Consider the following 22,237-nt stretch of genomic DNA (forward strand, 5'->3'; position numbering starts at 1 on the left):
CCTGCCCTAAATGGGTGGAAAAGCGCTACAGGTGCAATAGCAATGGCAATTGGAACGCCGCTCCCCTATGACTAATCCTGTTGTGATAACGGCTGTGCACACCTGAACTTGCCCAGGATGTCTCCACTCTTCTCCGGGGGCAAGCTTTCATCCACCGAGAGCTCGGCAACCGCTCTGTCGGCTGCAAGCGCTGCAAATGCAAAAAGCAGAAAAACTCATGTGACCTGCAGCAGAATACAACAATACGATGTGTGACATGCACAAATGTGGACGAATGCAGGATCCACACCCGTGACATCGGCCTCGCAAAGGAATGTGGCTGGGCACGCCGACACACACCTGATGTACAAACACAACCTTATGTGTGACTGCTCTGCCGGGTGCTAGAAACCTCCATCTGACCTCCAGCCGCCATGTAAACAGCAGACTGGGCCCGGCACGGAGACTTTATCACGGGGCTCGTACATCAGCCAACAGGGAACAGAACTCTTGACTTGTGTCGGTGCAACGAGCAAATGAAGGCGGTGATAGACAAGAGCTAAGAGTCACTCAGCTGAAACCGGGTGGGTGTTGGATCTGATTCAATCTGTCTGCACTGTGTAAACAAAGGAGAGGAGTACACACTGTGCTGCGTTTTTTTTATTTCTTTCTTTTTTCATTAGTCCTCACGTCTGCACCACATATTTATTGCACTCTGCACCACTTGTGGGCATATATCAAGGTAGGTAGGGTTTGTGCAAGCAAAAACCTAAATCTTTTGCCCTTTTTCCCCCTCCCCACCTACACATATCTTTGCTCCTGCAGCTCCTTTTCCTCCAAACAGCAAATGTGAGGGATTCAAGTACCACTGCAAGATGTTGCCAAAGCTCGCCTGCCATGTCTCTTCACTCATTCGATAACAAAGATGTATTTATACGTTTTTATAAACACAAACGCCCGATGCCAAAGACGTGTTTATACGTCTTTTACGAAGGTGATGACGCAAGTGCACACAAATGGATGTCACTTTAAGAGAAGTTTTAAAGAGATAATTGGGATTTTTTTATATGAGGTTGTATGACATCCCCATCAGCAGTGGACTATATCAACAGTCAGTCGGATTTCCGTGATGAGGAACGTACTTCTGCTTAGTTGCTTGGTCATTTAAGTAAAGAGTTTGGCTTCTAAAAACAATATGCGTTCGAAAGAGGAATACATTTATATCATAAAAATGCCTCCTCAAAAAAAATCAGACCTCACAAATGGCTCAGCGTTATATTTGTCTCCTGCCGTGTACCTGCGCACTGTCGCCTCTCTGTTCGTATGCATGTGATGAAGATGCTCGCATCTTCATCCGCGATGGAGTGCCGCGGCCATCTAGTTTACATGTGTTCCACAGCAGAAGAAGATGCGAGCGTCTTCGTCACTGGAATTGAATGAGTTAATATGCCGTGCATAACATGAGCTAAATGATTACTATATAAGGCTTTCAAGTCTTTTTTTCCTTATAGGACAGGGGTGTCCAAAGTGCAGTCCGAGGGCCATTTCCAGCCCGTGGCTGTTTTTTTTAATTAAATAGAGTTTTAAAAAAAAATCGGCAGTAATTTAACAAGAACAAAGACAAAATATTAAGAGAAAAAAAGTAATCTAACAAGAAAAAGTCAAAATACTATTGAAATGAAGTCATAATAGCACCAGAAGAAAAGTTGAAATTTAAAAAAACAACAACAGCAAAAATGGGAAAAAACAGCTGTAATTTTTGAGAATACAGTCCAATTATTAAGAAAAAAACATTATTTTTAAACTAAATAAATTAACTCATAATATTATGTGGAAAAATTGTCATTTTAGTAGCACAGAGTTGAATTATTCAAGAAAAAATGATTTTTAAAAGTGGTAAAATTATGACAAACAAAACAAAATAAACTCGCAATTTTGGAAAATTAGGCTGGGGAAAAAGTATAAAAGAATATTATGGGAAGAAAGTCATAATGACAAGAAGAAAATTTACTAGCAGAAAGTGGCAATATATGGAAAACGCAAAAACAAAAAACAGCAAAACTGGAATCCAAAAAACCCCCAGCAAAGACCAAAGTTCATAAAAATAGTATCATTTTTCACCTTTATCACAAAGCTGAGGTGCAGTGTTTTTTCTTGAAATACATATAACCTCTTACAAAACATTGAAGTGGCAAAGTTGCATCCTTTCATTTTTCACTACGTGGCCCTTGCTGGAAAAAGTTTGGACATCCCTGGCTGAACATATTTGCTGTCTTATAGACCTCTTGTCCAAAGCTGAGGAACCAAAGAACCAATGCGGTCAATCGCTTTGTGAATGTGCTGCCGACACATGTGCACGCATGCACACACACACACAACACTTATTACCTTTACTTGTGTTTTGACAATAGTTGTGCTCGTGCATTAACACAAACACCTTAACTAGCTGATGTTTTAACACACTTGTGCAGCAAAAATCACAGCCTTAGTTTGTGGCCAATAGACATAGCAGCTGCTGAACGTGTTTTGGTGCAGAGCGGGGTGGGGGGGTTTCTTTCCCCCGGTCTCTCCTATTAAACAAGTACATCTAACAACGGCCAAAGGTGAGCTAGTTGAGCGAGCTGAAGACTTTGATGACTCTCACTCTCGCTAACAGTGCTGACTTTTGAGGTGTTTTTTGGCATGCGCTCAGCCATGTGCGACTACTTCCTATGGTACATAAAATGTTGTCAACACATTTTCACAGAATTTCAATAATTTACCTCACATTTCTATGATAGCATACAGTGAGAAGAAAAATTATGTGAAACCTTTCAAATGTCTTCTATTTATGCATCAACTGGTCATGAAATGTAGTCTGATCTTCATCTAAATCACACGATTAAACAAGCAGTCTTCTTCAATAATAATACTGGATTAGATTTTACAGCACTTTCAAGGTACCCAAAGCACTTCACAATGAAGTGAAGCAATTATTCATTCACTCCTCAGTCACACATTGGTGGTGGTACTCTACATCTGTAGCACAGCTGCCCTGGGGTAGTCTGACGGAAATGTGGTTGTCAATTCATGCCTACGGCCTCTCCAACCGCCACCAAACATGCATTCGTATTCATACACCAGTGTAGGCAGCACAGTAGGCAAGGTGGGTGAAGTGTCTTGCCCGAGGAGACAACAACAGTAACTGGGTGGAGGGAGCGAGAATCAAACCGCTAACCTTCCGGTTTCTGGACAACCTGCTCTACCTCCTGAGCCACTGCCACCCTACCACCTAACAGACGACGATATGTTTTCATATTTTTATAAAAAAAATAGCATGTAAACATTCACAAGATATGAGAGGAAAAAGTAAGCAAAGCCTTGGATTTAATAAGTGGTTGACCATCCTTTGGCAGCAATAACCAAATGACCAAACGTTTCCTGTCGGTGCAGATCAGACGTGCACAACCATCAGGTTGAATTTGGGACCATTCCTCTGTACAAAACTGTCGCAGTTTAGGAAGATTCCTGGGATGTCTGGTGTGAACAGCTCTCAAGGTCACACCACAGCATCTCAATCGGGGAGAGGTCAGGACTTGGAAAGCACGGCCACACCATGATGCTCCCTCCATCATGCTTCATAGCAGAGCCAGACCCATATGGGATTTTGGGGGCCAATGCCGATATAGTGGCTGATATATGAAATAAAAGCTTTGCTATACACAGGATATATAATGTTAATCCTACTGTGGGACGCTGTCTCATATTAAGGATGGACCTGGGAGTTAACAATTGCATATATCTTGATTTCACATTAAACCGCTGTATAAAATGGCGTCGTGTGAGTGGCAACCGGTTACAGCAGCTCTGTATTTTTCTTCCACCTTTTAGTGTTTTTATAGTATTTTAGTCTTCTTCTTACTTTTTCTTTTGGTCTCATTTGGTCGAGTGTGCAGCTATGGAGGTTCATATTGTTACTTTTCTAGTCTGCGCCTTGATGCTCTTTGAACTTTTCAGTTCAACTGTGGGAAACCTCTTCAGCCACGGCTCCCCATTCAACCAAGGCTCCCCTCTCTGCGCGGAGAGGCCGGAGATCCCCAAGGAGCAACGGAGGAGCAGAAGAGGATGCAGGTCGGGAGTGAAGTGCAAGAAGCGGAAAAGACGGTACAAGCCATGTCTACCATCTGTCATCATGAGGAACGTAAGATCTCTCCCCAACAAGATGGAAGAGCTAACGGCGCTGACCCGACTGCAGAGGGAGTACCGGGAATGCAGCCTCATGTGCTTCACGGAGACTTGGCTGAGTGAACTTTTTCCGGATTCACACATCACACTGGACGGATTCCAGCTGGTACAAGCGGACAGGAATGCAACGAGAGCGGCAAGAAGAAGGGAGGGGGAATCGCTGTGTTTGTGAATGATAGATGGTGCCACCCGGGACACATCTGTGTGAAGGAGCAACTGTGCACCAGAGACGTGGAACTGTTAGCGGTTAGCATGCAGCCATACTACCTTCCGAGGGAGTTTTCACATGTTATTGCTATGACTGTTTCCATTCCCCCCCTCAGCGGTCGCTGCTGCAGCTATAGAGCAGATCCACACCATCGTCTCTCAACTTCAGAACCAGCACCCCCAATCCCTCCTCCTCATCTCCGGTGACTTCAATCATGCTTCCCTGTCCTCTGCTCTTCCCACCTTCACCCAGTATGTCAAATGCCACACTAGAGACAATAAAACTTTGGACCTCCTGTATGCAAACATCAAGGACGCATACACCTCATCCCCCCTCCCTCCGCTGGGTCGTTCTGATCACAACCTCGTCCATCTTGTCACAGACTACAGTCCAGTAGTGAATAAACAACCCCCTGTGAAGAGGCCTGTGAAGCAGTGGTCTGAGGAGAGCAGTGCTAGGCTCAGAGACTGCTTCCAGACAACAGACTGGGAAGCGCTCTGTAGTCCCCATGGCAGTGACGTTGACAGCATGACTCACTGCATCACAGACTATATCAACTTCTGTGTGGAGAACACTGTGCCCTCCAAGTTGGTGCGGTGTTTTCCCAACAACAAACCCTGGATGACCTCTGAGATTAAGGCCCTGCTGAATAAGAAGAAGAGGGTCTTCAACTCGGGGGACAAGGAGGAGCTGTGCAGAGTCCAGAGGGAACTCAGGCATAAGATCAGGAAGGGGAAGGACTGCTACAGGAGGAAACTGGAGAAGCGGCTGGGGGAGAATAATGCCAGGGAAGTCTGGAGAGGCCTGCAGACCATCACAGGCCATGGTAAAGTAGTGGGGAGAGACCGAGCCAGTGGGGACAAGATCTGGGCAGATGAACTCAATCTGTTTTTCAACAGATTTGAGTGTGCCCCCCCTCCCTCCCATACCAACTCACCACTTTTCACCCCCACATCCCCATCCCAGCCATCCTCTACCCCCCTCTCCATAACTGATGATCAGGTGAGGAGTCAGCTGAAGAAGATCAAGGCAAGGAAGGCCCCGGGACCGGACGGCATCAGCCCTAGAATCCTCAAGGACTGTGCTGACCAGCTCTGTGGAGTTCTCAGGCACTTGTTCAATCTCAGCCTGAGCCTGGAGAAAGTCCCGGCCCTGTGGAAGACCTCCTGTGTCACAGTGTCACATCCAGAAGTTCTCCGATGACACAGCCATCGTTGGTTGTGTTTCAGAGGGGAATAATCTGGAATACAGGACGGTCATCAGGGACTTTGTCAGCTGGAGTGAGCTTAACCAGCTGCAACTCAACACCAGCAAGACAAAGGAGATGATCATTAACTTCCAGAGGAAAACATCTCACTTCACACCGGTGAACATCCAGGGAGCGGACATAGAGTTGGTAGACAGCTACAAATTCCTGGGTGTTCACCTTAACAACAAACTGGACTGGTCCGTCAACACCCACACCCTCTACAAGAAGGGCCAGAGTCGCCTCCACCTGCTGAGGAGACTGAGGTCCTTTGGTGTGTGCAGGACTCTTTTACGGACCTTTTATGACTCTGTGGTGGCCTCAGCCATCTTCTATGCTGTGGGCTGCTGGAGAGGGGGCAGCACGGACAAGGACACGAGCAGGATCAATAGGCTGATCAGGAGAGCGAGCTCTGTCCTGGACGGTCCTTTGGACTCCGTGGAGGAAGTGGGGGAGAGAAGGATGTTGGCTAAGCTGACATCCATCATGGACAACACCTCTCACCCGCTACATGATACTGTTTTTTCCCTGGGTAGCTCCTTCAGCAGCAGACTGTTACACCCACGGTGTAAGAAGGAGAGGTTCCGCAGGTCCTGACCGCTGTCAGGCTCTACAACAACTGCACCACCTGAACCATGTTGTAGTCACCATGTATTCTTTACTTGCGTATCTTGCTTGCTGCTGTAACAAGTAAATTTCCCCGCTGTGGGATAAATAAAGTACAAATACAAATACAATACAAATATAATAGTCTTACATTAAATAGTAGTAGACATGTGGATTAACAGTTGCATCTATCTTTATCTCACAGAGATGCGACTTACACCATGTCAGAACGCTGTAATACACTCTGCAAAAATGACTGGAAAAAACGACCCTGACAACGTGATTCCGCAAAGACGTTATTCTCATGGGGCACTAAAGTGTAGTTTGTGTTATATTGTATTGCAAGTCACAGCTTACCATGGTGTAAAAAAAAAATGCAGTTTCTTTCGCCGTTTCTCTCGTCGTCTTCTGTGCTGCAGCCGAGTGAGTGTGACTGGCAGAGCTGCACCTCGCTGGTCTGTGTGTGAGGGGGTGGGACCAGGTACCCCAGCAAGGTGCAGCACAGAGACACACAGGGACGGGCAACAGTGAATATATCAATTACATATTCACCGATGTTGACTGATCAGTGATATGTGTTAATCGGTGGGTTCTACCTCATAGTTAGGATGTTGGTGTGCTGTGCCATTTTTCTTCCACACGTGTCGTAGCTACACGTGTTACTCCCAAACAATTCAACTTTGGCTTCATCTGTCGACAGATTATTTTGCCAGTAGTGCTGTGCAACACCGCGACCCTAGTGAGGATGGATGCTGTGCAACATTCACGTGCTCTTTAGCAAACTTTAAAACACGCAGCAATGGATTTTTTTTAGACAGAATTGCCTTCTTTCTTGGTGTTCTCCCGTGAAACCTTTGCTTGTTTCACATTTTACGTATGGTACATTTGTCAACAGACATGCTGGCATGTGCCAGTGATTTCTGTAAGTCTTCAGCTGACATTCTAGGGTTATTTTTGACCTCATTGAGTATTCTGCATGTGCTCTTGCAGTCATCTTCACAGGACGGCCACTCCTTGGAAGAGAAGCACCAGTGCTGAACTTTCTCCATTTATAGACAACTTGTCTACCGGTACATACTTTTGTAACCTCTTCCAGCTTTATACAAATCAACTACTCTTAATCATAGGTCTTCTGAGAGCTCTTTTAAGCAAGGAATGGTTCACATCAGGCAACGTTTGTTGACAAGAGTCTATTCTAAACTGGCGTGGTGTTCTGTTGGCCAGAGCAGCTTTAAGCCACACACCTCCAATCTTGTCTCATTGCTTGGACTCCAGGTTGGCTCAAACCCAACTCTGATTAGTTCTCGGGGAATCTGTTGCCTAGAGGTTCATTTACATTTTCCTCCCTGTCCTGTGAACGTTTACCTGTTATTTTCAATACAAATAGAAAACACATAATTGTTTGTGTAGGATTAGTTTAAACAGAGTGTGTTTGTTCATTCTTGTCATTTAGATGAAGCTCAGAAATGTGAGAAATTTCAAAGGCTTCACATACTTTTTCTTCCCACTGTATATCATCAAGGGACAATGCCAGAGAAAGCAAACTTGTACAGTATATACTGTACTTTCGAGTAGTCAGTGTAAAGTCAACCAGGCAAAATTCTGAACTGAATTGAAAATGTCTCCCAAATTCCAATTAAATTACGTGAATGTGAATTTGAGGTTGCAAACAGGAACTAGCATTCAAATTTGATTTCAAGAAAGTAGAATGGAAATTCCATGAAATTATAATTTTGTCTATGCCAGAATCATGTTTTGAATTTCCGCGAAGTAGGATTCAATGTTAATAAATAGAACTTTTCGTAGTAAGAACATAGAAAACACGTTTATGACAGACACATCATTTAACATTATTAGAGCTCTGTAAGCATGAAATAACACCCCTATAGTCAAGGTTACACTCCTCTTTTCTTTGTTTATATCACATAACGAAGGTATCACTGCAGGGACATACCAGACGGCCACTGCTGGCATACTTCTTCTAAACTTAAGAAAGTGTTTCATTTGATCTCAGCCTTGGCATGTCGGTTCAGCTCTGCTGGCTCAGTAGCCAATCTCCATGCAGTGTGAAAGGTAATGTTATCTAACGACCAGAATGCTACATATAATTTGTCTTTCAATATTTTTTTACTTATAATAGGCCATAGTCAACAACAAAATTTATGAATGAATGATTATTTGAAAAAACATGATTCAGTGAGGCGGGGATATTTGAACTGCCATATAGCGAGGGATGACTGTGTTCCAAATGGAGGGAATTTGTGTTTATTTTAGTGCTTGCAAAGTATTTTTAGTATTTAAGCCCAAAACATTTGCTAAGCTTGACAAATTCTTCCTGTTACATGGCTGTAAGGAATTTAAATAAATTTATGTCAATTCAGTTCCACTTCCCGTCATTCCAATTCAGCATCCTGTGGGGCGGAGCAAATATGGAATTTTGCACACGCAGCCGTGATTGTGTACATATCTGGCAACACAAGTGAGTGGGAAGATAATTGCACCGGACACGAGTGCTGCCGGCGCTGGGGAGCTGTGGTTTACTTTTGGGACACGTGACTTTCAACATGTTCTGTGACATTCTGACGTTCCAGTCCACTGGTGGTGGTAGCAGCATCACGGCCCAGGGCTGCACGAGTGCTGCCGGCACTGGCAGAGCTGTGGTTCATTTTTGGGAAAGCTAAATTGCCACATGTATTGTGACACTGTGAAGCAGATGTTAGTTTTCCAACCTGATAAAGTGTCCAAACACACCCCAAATAATGGTGAAGGAGGAGTGGACATGTATGTCTCCTCCAAACGTGAAGCTAAGTGAGCATCTCCTCAAGTGGCAGGAAGAAAGGACGGTGGAGGAGTGCAAGGTGTGTAACATCCAGCAGCTCCTCTAGTGATGTCATCATGGAGGAGTGGAAGAGGATTCCACTAACAGTCTGCTCAATTCCATGCCCAAGAGGATTAAGACTCACCCTAAATATTCACACCAACCACACAAATTGGTAGGGGTGTAACGATACGTTTTAATAACAGTTGGATTCATGGTTGCCGATACCATTCAAGGACAATATTGGTTCATTTAGAACAATACGATCCGAAATGATTCAGTAGCTTTCAAACCTTTTCAGCCAAAAATTCAAGCAGTGTGACTGTGAAATAAATACCTGGATACTGCACAGTGCAGGTGAAATTTCCTAGAATCCCGTTGTCTTTTGTAAGGGAATCCGATATAAATGTATTAATAATGCTTACATACTTAAGAATAAATTATCAATGAGTACAAAAAATGTCCGAAAAATCAAGACAAAATCAGGATGAATAGAGGGTGGTATAGCTTGTCATGATAATTTTTTAACTTTAAATAGTGCAATCCAAACCCTTCATGACTGACATGCTTCATGCATGTGCATATGTGTATGCGAGTATGTCTGAACATAGAGAGGGAGATGACAATGAATGAATGCAGCACATGAATGAGGCATCTTCTCCGCGCCGACTCTTGCCACATCCAATATGGCGACAATGTTGACGTACGGATCAGTGTAAGAAGCAGCAGCGAATGAACTGTGTTTCACAGGTCCACTACAACTCCCATGACCACCGCATACCCGGAAGATGATGACATCACCGACAGGCAGACGGAAACAAGTCTTTATTATTAAAAGTGCTAAAAAGACAAACATACATATAAAGCCTGCCGTGCTTAAATCCAATTCTTCAATTCCTAGTATCGATTCAATTGATGGATTACCTTTTTAACGCTGTTAGATTGATATATATGTCATTCTGAATGGAAACTTGAGAACCCAGATCGATGTAGTTGAATCGTAGGAATATAAATCGATGTAGCGAATGAATGGTTACACCCCTACAAGTTGAACATGTTCTTGTTATATCCAAGTTTATTTACTATAGTATAGTCACTGACAAGATATAATAAAATACTAAAGTGTGAGAGAGCGGTGTATCAAATTTTGTGAGCTCCTACATGTTTGCAATTGTTTGGCCTTGGTGGGGGTCTGTGCTCTACTGACTGTCATTCTGGTCCAGACTTGGTAAAGGTATCATATTTGACACAGCACGCCATGTCATGGCGGGTGAGAGTCTGTAAATATATCACAGTACAAAAACAACACAAAAAAAGTTACCTTGATGGTTGAATCCTTGAACAGGCAAGGTATGAGGAAGCGAGGGAGATGAAGGCGAGGAAGTATCCAGCTTGTAGTCCTCGATAAGCAGGAGGACGCCTCTCCTCAGACAGGTGTGTACATATTCCACACCCACCACTGGCGTTTGGTACTTCTGGATGCTCCGCAGCCTGTTGGTGCTCAGGTGGGACACGTCGCTGACGACCACGAAGGAGCACTGTGAGAGGTATAAGGAGCATTAGGGCTGCTTCTTCACACATACGGAATATAAAGAGTGGCTCCAGAATTTTCTGCGTGTTCTACACCAGCAGCATTTCCCTTAAATTCCACTGTAAGCTTCGGCTTTGGTGGTAGTCATGTTTTACTGTGACTCACACTGTTATCAGACACAGCAAAGACTGTCACAGTCACCTCGTACAGGGCTGTCCAAAGTGCAGCCCAGGGGAGCCATTTGCGGCCTCTGGCTGTTTTTTTATTGGACCCCGGGACATTCAAAAAAATATATCATTTAACAAGAAAACTAAACCAAAAAAAAAACAAAAGCAGCAAAAAATGGAAAAAAAATCAGCAGTAATTTGACAAGAATGAAGTCAAAATATTAAGATAAAAAAGTTGTAATCTAACGAGAAAAAGACGTACATTTTTTTTAGGAACAATAATGGCATTTTAATACAGTAAAGTTGTAAGATTAATGAATGTTTTTTTTAAATCACAATATTATAAAAACCAAAGAAAACAACAAAATACAGTTTAATTAGGTTGCGTAAAAAATTGAAATAAAGTAAAAATATTATGATAATAAGATCAGAATTACTATTATTATTGTGTGAATGCCTTCAAAGGCATTCACACAATAATAATTCTTCTTCTTTTTATTCCGTCTCATTTTTTGGCTGCTTCCACAAACCACATTTTTCAACGTATTCCAAATATTTCAACACAAAAGTGTTCCACTTATTCACGCCAAGTGTGCTCTCTTTTCTCCATGTTTCTCAAATTTCCACATTTCCCAAAATTCTAACATTTCCACAAAATGTTCCCATTGAAAATGAATGGGCCATTTTTCAAACATCCACAGTTCCTAAATCTTTCAACGAATTCAAAACATTCCAATTATGAAAAGGTTCCACTAACTAAGCACAACAAAATTCACTATTTTAGACATTCAAAAAATTCCCACTTTTTCCAAATTTTCCGGGACCTAAATTTTTCTTTTTCTAAGAAAATTTTCACGGCCCACATTTCTCAACCGATTGAAGCCATTCCAACATCAAACTGTTCAACACGTTTAGGACATTAATTCCATATTTTTTCAAATGTAAAGAAAATCATAAATTTTGCAAAATTCACGTTTTTTGTAACACCAGTTACCTTTCTGAAGATGCTACTATTTCCACATTTCTCATCCGATTCACCTCATTCCAACATCAAACCATTCAACAAAGTCAGGACAATCATGCTATGAGCCACAGAACAAAAAATTTAAAAATTTTGCAAAATTTAAAATTTTTCCCAATGCTGCTTTGTTTCAATGGGCTTCTTCCAATGGACGGCCGATTCAATTTCTCAACCGAATCAATCCATTCCAACATCAGACTATTCAACACGTTCACGCCATTCAGACTCCCAATATTTATACTGGACAAAAATTGAAAATTTTCCCAAAATTCACCCTTTTCGCTAAAACTAGTTACCTGCTACTACTGTCAAATTTCTCAACCGATGCTGCTTTGCTGCTTTGTTTCAATGAGCTTCTTCCAATGGACGTCCGAATAAATTTCTCAACCGATTCAAGCCATTCAAACATCAAACTGTTCAACATATTCAAGACATTCAGGCTTTCAATTCCCCAAAATTCATACTTTTCAAAAAATTCAAAAATACTTTGATCTAAAGACTCCTAAATACTTCCACATTTCTCAACCCATTCAAAGTGTTACAACATCAAACCATTCAACTAATTCAGGACATTCTTGCTAAAATACGCTCATTCTATGAAATGAAAATTCAAAATTTCCCCCCAAATTCAACATTTCTGTAAAAACTAGTTACCTGCTACTAATTCCACATTTCTCAACCGAATCACCTCTATAGGTATTTCCGCGAGAAATGGAGAGTGAAGTTAGTAGTACTATGGTTTTCCGCATAAGCAAACCAAGCAGGAAGTGCCTACAAACAAATGTTGGTAGTAGGAAGGCAAAGCTTGCAGCACACAATGATGGACTTACTTGCTTGTTGACCACAAAGCAAAGTTTTCCTCCGTTTTCGGTCACCAGTGACGTCACACTCCTCTTCGCCTTGAACGACAAGTTTTTCAGCTCGAAAAGCACAGTGCAGTTGTCAAACACTGCCATGCCTGAAAACAAAGTACACTTGTCAGTCAGTCATTAATAAATCTTCGACGTTTTGTGGTTGACTATGGCCTATTAATAGTTCAGAAAAAAAAAAACAAGAACTAAAAAACAAACATAAGGCATTAAGACACACTGACTGTAGTATTCTACACTGTCACTTGGTGTCAGTAATGTTACATTGATGAGACAATAGCCACAGCAGGAAGTACCGTAAGAAAAAAGGGAAGAACAAGGAACTCTCCAAATGTGTGAGTCTATATCACATGTGTCAAACTCGTGCCCTGGAGGGCCGAGACGCTGCAGGTTTTCTCTCCAACCAGTTTCTTCAGCACGTGATTTAATTGATGAGCTCCTTCCCTCAAACTGAAGGTGTTGATCATTAAAATCACCTCTTTAGTGACAGGCTGGAAAGAAAACATGCAGTGTCTCGGCCCTCCATGGCACGAGTTTGACACCCCTGCTCAATATTATGTGTTATTTTCTCTCATTAGGTGTACTACATTGGGTAACAGGAGTGTAAAGGTGACTATAGGGGTGTTATTTCATGTCTAGATGACTCTAATAATGTTAAGATGCTATGCTATAACTACAAAACTATTCCATTTGTAAATAACGACTGATATTTGGTGGAGATTCACTCATCACGGTTGGGCTCTGGAACCAATCCATCCATTTTCTATACCGCTTCTTCCTCATTAAGGTCGCGGGGCCATGCTGGAGCCTATCTCAGCTGACTTTGGGCGACAGGTGTGGTACAACCTGGACTGGTCGCCAGCCAATCGCAGGGCACATATAGACAAACAAACATTCACACCTATGGGCAATTTAGAGTCGCCAATTAACCTCACCTGCATGTTTTTGGAATGTGGGAGGAAGCCGGAGTACCCGGAGAAAACCCACGCGCACACGGGGAGAACATGCAAATTCTACACAGAAATGCCCAGGGGAGAATCGAACCCAGGTCTTCCCGATCTCCAAGCTCTTAGTGTCTAACCACTAGACCACCATGCAGCCCAGGCTCTGGAACCATTTAGTAATAATGGCTCCCTCAAGTATAGGGACCCTATAAAATAAATAAATAAATAAAAAATAATTTAAAAAAGAATGGTGTTAATCCATTTTACTCGATATAAGACATAATTTTTGTTTGAATAAATATCATAAATGATTATAAAACAAAACAAAACAAAAAAAAGTATAGGGACCCTTAAAATCAAGTTCTCTAAATGGATAGGACTGCCTTGTCAGACGCAAATCCATGTAAGCAAGCATGGTAAGCAGTAGCCAAGGAGCAGAAAAGTCCTCCATGATGGTGAGCAGGAGAGCTGGGCAAAGCTAGGCGTTGAAAAGTGTACAATCTATTCACTAGTTATGCGCTGTGCATTCACTTTGATTAAATGAATGAATGTTATTTACTGAACAGAATGAATATATATGTATTTGCGATGCGCCAATTAGGTTTTAATGCTGCCGAATGCGATACAAATCATCCATGAGTCAACATCTCTGCCACCAGCTGCTGTTTTTTGTCATCTTCTATATTAACTGGCAAGGTACTTGTTTTTTGGTTCTAGAAAGAGGATATTTAATTTGACATAATTTTTTACATTTTTGCAAACATGACAAATCTGGTCCTTTTGACCCTCTATTGGCGTAATTAAGGGCCTAGCGGTGTGCCGAGTACATGCTCACAATCTTGCTCACCATCATGGGTGCAAACCCGCGCAGGGCAAAACTACGGAAGTGGAACTTGAGCAGACAGCCTTTAGAAAACCTGTCCATTTAGAGTCCTTGCTTAAAATAATAAAATCAGGACTGTGTTTAAGGCAGCACTGCAACCACATGTAAATAACAAGTTCTCCTCCAATGGAATGGGCTGATGACAATACCAGAGGAACAACGCAGTGGAATAAATAATTAGAATACAAGAGTAGAAATGTACACAGTGTGGGTGGACACGAACATGGATGGGACCCAACAAGGAAGTATAAGAAGGTGCAGCTATCTGATTTGAAACATACGTTACAACAGCGTACAAACAACACTGACATATAGCATTGCAGTGTTAAATAACGTTGCACGTACTTACTCAATTCGTACGTCATGACAAACACAGTAGTAGCTTGCTATCCCGACAATAAGAGTAGCAGACAACCAGGAAGTACAGAGTACAACCATTCAGTTTGGGAGTTTTTGATTTTAGCTGAAACATGAAGACAAAAGGCACGGAGTCACTCGCACGCGACGAGGTAGTTTGAAGTTTAAGTTAAATGAAGGCGTGAGAAAGAAAGTTGGATGTTTAGACAGGACCTGTCAAGTCTGCGTCGGCAATCACGCTGCCAAGAGCCAGGAACTGTTTCAGCTTCCGGTGTATTTTGCAAAATAAAAGCCCAGGTTTCAAAATAAAACCACCAAACAAAATAAAAGAAAAATAAATAAAATAAATCTTGCTGTTTTGTGGTTGAATATGGCCTATTATAAGTAAAAAAAAAAAAAAAAAACCCAAAAAACAAAAGCACATTAAAGCAAATTGTACATATTTAGTGCCAAAATTAGGCATTTTAAAGCATAAAAGTGGCTAAATGAATTAAAATACAAATAGAACACACATTCAAATTACAAACGTTGTAATGATATGTAGTATTGTATACGGGTTCGCACAGCTCACATTTACAACAACACACGAGCACGAGTCTTTATTTTCTCCTATTATGTCTACTATATTGGGCAACAGGGGTGTAAAGGTGACTGTAGGGGTGTTATTTCATGTCTAGAAGGCTCTAATACTGTTCTAAAATGTATTTTAAACAGGTTTTGTATGCTCTAACTACAAAAATATTCCATTCATAAATAAGGAATCCTACTTTGAACAAATTCACTTATGAATGTCTGGTGTGGACCCGATTTAGGGGAATTCTTTTGTGGGGACAATATGAATTGTGGGGCGGTGAATGATGAATCGTGAATGTGCGGAGATCCATTGTGTACTCCACTGTTAGTCATTTTTCCTGCAGCAGGCCTCAATGTCTTGGCAAATCCAGGCTACTTTTTCAGAAATCTAATCAGATATTTGCTCTCCGGAAACAGATGGACTGACAGATTTGAATGTAATTCTGAGATCCTGCTGCAAAGGATGATTAAACAGAGAATTGTTTGCATTTCAGCAGTGGATCAGTAAACAAATAATGATGATGTGTTATTTCCTCATTCATTTTCTCGCTGGAAATCTTAGTTTGCTCCTCACATAGGAGACAGGTAAGTCCTAAACGACGTACTGCTTATCACTCACGTGTGGATAAAGTCAGTTAAAGATGTTTGTGCACGGACCAGATTGATATGTTCATGCATATGCATCGAGCCGCAGGCCGCTGTAATCGCGTCACATTTGTCACAATAACGAACACGGAGACGCGGACGCACTGTGAAATAAATGATGCCATTTTAATTACTCTCCTTGCTAAAGCTGCGCAACTATTTCTTAACAACAATCAATGCTAAATATGTCCTGTCATATATTTGTGACTACTCAACGATTGTTAAGTTTTTTCATGGAACACTCGGAACCGCAGGTTCCCCCCCACTGCTCTACTTGCTGACCCCAGTGCTGTACGCCCCGTGGAGAGGAGACGTTTTCACATTAACTTGTCTTGTTTAATGTCTCACTTTGGCCGGTGAAAAAGTGACCACGAATGCAAACTCAACATCAAGAACTTTGTGTCCCACCCGAGGAAAGAGCTGCTCCAGGTGAGTCTTACTCCTAAAAAACAACAAAAAACCCAACAGCAACAACAACAAAAAAAGAGTATTTGGGGTTTTAGACCTTAAGGTAAGGTTCTGGAGAGGAGGATCCTCCACATAGTTGTATCTTGGATTCATGAGGAGCAGTGTGGTTTTCATCGGTCGTGGAACTGTGGACCAACTCCACACCCTCAGCAGGTTCCTTGAGGGTGCATAGGAGTTTGTATTTTGTGTACTTGGAGAAAGCCTTCAACCGTGTTCCTCGATAAATTCTGTGGGGAGTACTCCAGGAATATGGGCTACCACACCACCTGATACAGGCTGTTCGTTCCCTGTATGACCGGTGTCAGAGTTTGGTTGACATTGCTGGCAATAAGTCGGACCCATTTCCAGTGAGGGTTGGACTCCTCCAGGGCTGCCCTTTGTCACCGATTCGGTTCATTACTTTTATGGATAAAATTTCTAGGTGCGTTGGTGGCTGCAGGATTGGGTCTCTGCTTTTTACAAATGATGTGGTCCTGCTGGCTTCATCAAGCCATGACCTTCAACTCTCACCAGATCGGTTCACAGCCCAGTGTGAAGCAGCTGGGATGAGAATCAGCACCTCCAAGTCAGAGTGGTTCTCGCTCGGAAAAGGGTGGAGTGCCATCTCCGGGTCGGGGATGAGATCCTGCCCAAAGTGGAGGAGTTTAAGTACCCCGAGGTCTTGTTCACGAGTGAGGGAAGAATGGAACGCGAGATCGACAGGCGGATTGGTGCGGCATCTGCAGTGATGCAGACTCTGCATCGGTCCGTTGTGGTGAAGAGGGAGCCGAGCCGAAAGACAAAGTTCTCAATTTACCAGTCCAGCCATGTTCCTACCCTCACCTATGGTCATGAGCTTTGGGTAGTGACCGATAGGACAAGATCGCAGGTAAAAGCGGCCAAAATGAATTTTCTCCGTGTCGTGGCTGGGCTCTCCCTTAGAGATAAGGTGAGAAGCACTGTCATCTGGGAGAGACTCCTCCGCATTGAGAGGAGCCACATGAGGTGGCTCAGGCATCTGGTCAAGATGCCTCCCGGACGCCTCCCTGGGGAGGTGTTCAGGGCACGTCCAACCGGTAGGAGGACTCAGGGAAGAATCAGGACACATTGGAGACACTACGTAGTTCAACTGGCCTGGGAACACGTCGGGATCTCCCGGGAGGAGCTGGATGAAGTGGCTGGGGCAAGGGAAGTGTGGCCTTCCCTGATCAGGCTGCTGCCTCCTGCGCCCCGATCTCGGATAAGAGGAAGAAGATGGATGGATGAATGGAAAATTGAGACTTTTTTTCCTCATTAGATTACGACTTTTTCATCTTTATACTTTTACTTTATTCTTGTCAAATTACAGCCATTTTATACATAACTCCTTCTATCAGGAGGTGATGGAAGAGGAGCGACCATGGGCGTTGGTGTCGGAGGTGGGGGGCGAGTTCGGCCTCCTGGAGGACATGGCTGACATCATCAGGCAACACTTCCACATTGTTTGCTACAAGGACTTCCTTCAAAACCCGCAGCTTCACGCTCCCAGGATCCAGGTCCTGCTAATGTGGAAGTACTACCCAGAGGCGGAGCTCAACCTGTTAAGGTCGCTGCCCTTCCTCAAGGCTGTCGTCAGCGGCGGGGTGGGTGTCGACCACATGGACGTGCGCTCCATCAACGACCTCGGGGTGAAGGTGGCCAACACGCCTGGTGTGGTGAGTGATGCCACTGCGGACTTAGCTGTGGGTCTGCTTCTGGCCTCCGCGAGAAACATTCTTGAGGGTGAGAACATTATTTTTTCCCTCTCATGAAATCCAAAACAAGAACATGAAACAATCCATGACCCCTCTAGCATTCATTAGCATTCATTCATCTTTATCCTTAATGATGGTCGCTAGAGGTTGACAGCATAAGAGCTGCCAAAGACGCATTCGGAGGCAAAAATGAGACATTCAGATAATGCGTCATGATGAAATGTTGTGTTCTACACTAGTCTGGAAGTACTGTACAGAACATAAAGTAAAAAAACAACAGGAAGGAACTCTGTGTGATTCTATATTATGTTATTTTCACTCATTGTGTTTACCATATTGGGTAATAGGAGTGTAAAGGTGATAATAGGGGTGTTATTTCATGTCTAGAGGGCGCTAATCATCTTAAAAGGTGTATTTAAAGGGTGGTAAACAGGTTTTCTATGCTCTGACTACAAAAATATTCTTTTTATAAATAAGGAATCCTTCATTGCAGAAATTCACTTATCATGGTCGGGTCCGCAACCAATTAACCGCCATAAACTACTGCATTTTGTTCTGGAGAAAGCACACAAGAGCTAATAAAAAAAGTCACAAAAACATGTGAGAGTTTGATAAAAACAGATTATTTACTCAAAGTAAATCTAAAATAATGTTATTTGGTAATAGCAGAAAGGACATTTAAGCGCAAATACAAATTGACAGCGTAGACATTGACCGGGGGAATGAAAATACATTTCTGGGGGGTCACAATGGATGATAATAGGAGCTGGAAATCTCACATTAGAAATGTACAACATATAGTAGCAAGACAGTGATCACAGTGATTACAGATTACTGTGATTTTAAACTATGACTCCTATTGTACCACATTGTTATACTGCCTTATCATTTTCGATGTATTTAAAATTGAGAGTACATTAGGAATACAGGAAGTGAACAAATGTATTGCAGTTGACGTGAAACAGGGGGGTGTACTATGTGATGTACAGTATTCCAATGTAACTTGTATGCATGTTCAAAACAAATGAAACCATTACCATCACCGTAAGCGAGGAATGATTGGAGTGGTGGTTTTCCCGGATCATAGGTCATCAAATTTCCGTCGACAAGGGCACGTTCCGCATGCCTCAAAGCTTCATGGGAGTGGAAGTGACAGGGTCGACTCTGGGAATCATCGGAATGGGGGAGATCGGCTACAAGATCGCTCAGCGATGCAAAGGCTTTGAAATGAAGATCCTCTACCACAACAGAACCAAAAGGTAAAAGGCCAAAAGGGCGCTTTGACTCCTGCTGGTGAACAAAACGGAGACGCTTTCATTGCAGGAGCGTGGAGGATGAGCGAGTCGTCGAAGCCAATTACTGCCAGAGCCTGAGCGACCTGCTGAGGAGGTCGGACTTTGTCTTGCTCGCCGTCAAGCTGACCTCCGACACCAGCGGCCTCATCAGCCACAAAGAGTTGTCGCTCATGAAGCCTTCTGCCACGCTGATCAACATCAGCCGAGGTGGGCGCCACACCGCTTGAAAGCCTCTTCTTCTTCCAGCTGACGGTGCTCTTTTCAGGTCAAGTTGTGGACCAGGAGGCTTTAGTCCAAGCCCTCCACACGGGAAGCATCCGCGCTGCCGCTTTAGATGTGACTCATCCAGAACCGTTACCGAGGTCAAGCTCACCTCACCTCATAAAAAGAAAGACCAGGGAGGAAGGCTTTGTTTATTCTTTCTTTTTCCATCTCCTGCAGGGACCATCCTCTGCTGGGGCTTCCTAACGTGCTCATCACCCCCCACATCGGAATCAGCACCGTGGCGACAGCTAAGAGGATTGTAGGCTGCATGGTGCAAAATGCTGTGGCTGCAGTAAAAGGCCTTCCTCTTCCCAATGAAGTCAAGATGAAGTGATTCAAGCTCGCTGCATTATCCTGTTGGGAAAAGAACCACAAATTGCTGTCTCTTCTGAAAATATGTGCAAATGCTAAAGAGAAACAAAAGTAAAAAAGCTTTTCAATCATGACAATCCGCTGATACAAAGCCAATATGAGCAATGACAGACAGCAGTGATTCATCCACACGTCCCACAGCAGCCTCAATTTTTCTTCCTAGACATCAAAGAACAGTGACAGCGGGGATGGGGGGGCTTTAACAGTCCCTCACTATATCACATTCAGGTATAAATTCATTATGGTTGTAAACAAACAAGTAAACAACAATTAATGGCAAATGCATTCACATTTAATTTGAATGAAGTTCAACCAACACTTCAGGTTGAATTAACCATGAATGAATTAACAGGTTGAATTAAATCAAGTCTGTGATTCATTCTATCTGACAAAACATCACTTGAACTGTAATTTCATGCCTTATTCACCTCCCTCCCCCAAGTATTAAAGAAGTTAGAGCAAATTTCATAGTGGGAAGTGGTGCCTTTGGTTCCCATTGCTTTAACATTGAGTCAAGACAAAATCTGTGATTGACCCACTACAAAATACATCATAAATTAGGCGGTGACATTTGTTTTACAAGTCAACAGAATAGCCATATACATTTTTGTGATCATCAAAAAGTCTGGGAAGTAAAGCAAGTGTCATTTCACTTGGGCCTCACTACACACACCACACTACTAACTGCATGTACACAATAATTCCGGGGCAAAATTAACATATTTAATCAGATTTTATTGAAATTTCATCTGTAGATAGATAGATAAAGTGAATGTATATCATACATATCTTTTATCTTGTCCTGAAGCGCCGATCCATGAGTTTCAAAGGCTTAAAGTGGGGTTCAACTTTCGATGTGACTCGATGTGGTCCAACACTATATGAATATAAAGTACATAAGTATAAATCCACTATATAAAGCGTGGCAATGACATCACAGAAAAACTGAATGGAGTAAGCGCCCGAGGTGCAGGGCGTCTAGAATGGCATAGAATGGCAACACGGCCGAGAAGGACATGCCATGGCTCAGATCGAACTGAAAAAAAGTTTCTCCTCTCATTCCGCGTGGGAGTGGTAAGTTTTCGGCTTCTTAGTCCTTCTTCTCCACTCCGTTTGAAACACTTTAAGTTTTGAAAAATGTAATTGGAGAGGCTAACTACCGGTAGTTAGCTCGCTAGCTTGCTATGCTAGCAGCAGCCGTCTGTTATGTCCCTACGGTGATCCTGTAGCCTTTGCAATGTGATGTAAACAAAGAATAATAGGAGTATAAAAGTGACTATATGTTATTTCATGTCTACAGGGCTCTGATAATCTTCGCCCTCTTGTCTCTCACCACCTCCAATAAAGTCACCTCAACACACACTACAACACTTCCAGCCTTCAAAATAATAGCACATCCTGTGGGGGTGCTACCAAATAAGGGTGTCACAAAAAATAGCTTACATGCCTCCCCCCCAACAAAATCAAACGTCCTCGTTTACTCAGTAATGTAAACTCAAATAGTGGCACATAGAACACAAACATCTGCAATTGACATATCCCACAGACATGTTTGATCTTTTTTTTTTTTACTTGCCATATACAGCATATAAACAGTAAAGGTGCATAACGGCCCTTGAGAAAAAGAAAAAAAAAACAAACAAAAACAATATTACACACAATCACAAAAGAACGGCAAAAGAACATAACCACCAGGCCTCAAAGGTAGGTAACAAAATCCCTGAACCGCGCTGGAGGTTTCACGGTCCTCCCTGCACGCGACACAGGCAAGGATGGCCAATACTCCTGCGATCCCACCATATACTCATCCTGCGCAACAGAAGCAGGCAACTCCTCCCACCGTGGAGGTGAACCAAGAGTAGGGCAAGGGCGGGTCTCTGAGGGGGGCTCTGGAATAAGACCACTGGCATATGGTTTCAACCTATCGTAGTGAACTACCTGCGCACATCCATTCTCAGCGAGGGGGTCACTGATGCAATATGTGAGGCCTGACACCCCCTCCGACTCCAGGACCCCTGTGATCTTAAAGGGGCCCCTCCAGTGGGGAGCCAGTTT

The 22,237-nt window shown here is 42.9% G+C and overlaps 3 protein-coding genes across 5 annotated transcripts in view; 2 read left to right on the forward strand and 1 right to left on the reverse strand.

Annotated features, from left to right (window-relative positions):
• The window catches only part of LOC129187764 (protein mono-ADP-ribosyltransferase PARP4-like), a 32,264-nt gene extending 17,204 nt beyond the window's left edge, over positions 1 to 15,060 (reverse strand). For both annotated transcript variants that reach the window (XM_054787445.1, XM_054787443.1), the window contains exons 1-4: positions 14,846 to 15,060; positions 12,631 to 12,758; positions 10,403 to 10,619; positions 103 to 190 (exon numbers count right to left, since the gene is read on the reverse strand). In XM_054787445.1, coding sequence (XP_054643420.1) covers positions 103 to 190; positions 10,403 to 10,619; positions 12,631 to 12,758; positions 14,846 to 14,861 — 449 coding nt within the window. In that variant the 5' untranslated portion in view covers positions 14,862 to 15,060. The remainder of the gene's footprint in view (positions 1 to 102; positions 191 to 10,402; positions 10,620 to 12,630; positions 12,759 to 14,845) is intronic.
• The window catches only part of LOC129187765 (uncharacterized), a 38,593-nt gene that overhangs the window by 6,925 nt on the left and 9,431 nt on the right, over positions 1 to 22,237 (forward strand). The gene's annotated exons all lie outside the window — the stretch shown is intronic.
• LOC129187767 (glyoxylate/hydroxypyruvate reductase B-like) lies at positions 15,488 to 21,896 on the forward strand. Its single transcript, XM_054787449.1, has 5 exons — positions 15,488 to 18,279; positions 19,339 to 19,510; positions 19,575 to 19,753; positions 19,812 to 19,908; positions 19,988 to 21,896. The coding sequence occupies exons 1-5, from the start codon at positions 17,781 to 17,783 to the stop codon at positions 20,142 to 20,144; spliced, it is 1,104 nt and encodes a 367-aa protein (XP_054643424.1). The 5' UTR covers positions 15,488 to 17,780; the 3' UTR covers positions 20,145 to 21,896.

Source organism: Dunckerocampus dactyliophorus, chromosome 9, assembly GCF_027744805.1.
Source record: "Dunckerocampus dactyliophorus isolate RoL2022-P2 chromosome 9, RoL_Ddac_1.1, whole genome shotgun sequence".
NCBI classification, from domain to species: Eukaryota; Metazoa; Chordata; class Actinopteri; order Syngnathiformes; family Syngnathidae; genus Dunckerocampus; species Dunckerocampus dactyliophorus.

Excerpts from the sequence above, each read along its gene's own strand:
- LOC129187767 (XM_054787449.1), top strand. The coding sequence starts at position 17,781 with ATGAATGGAAAATTGAGACTTTTTTTCCTCATTAGATTACGACTTTTT. Across the intron at positions 18,280-19,338 it reads CGCGAGAAACATTCTTGAGG|GTCATCAAATTTCCGTCGAC; the intron begins GTGAGAACATTA and ends CCCGGATCATAG. Across the intron at positions 19,909-19,987 it reads CATCCAGAACCGTTACCGAG|GGACCATCCTCTGCTGGGGC; the intron begins GTCAAGCTCACC and ends CATCTCCTGCAG.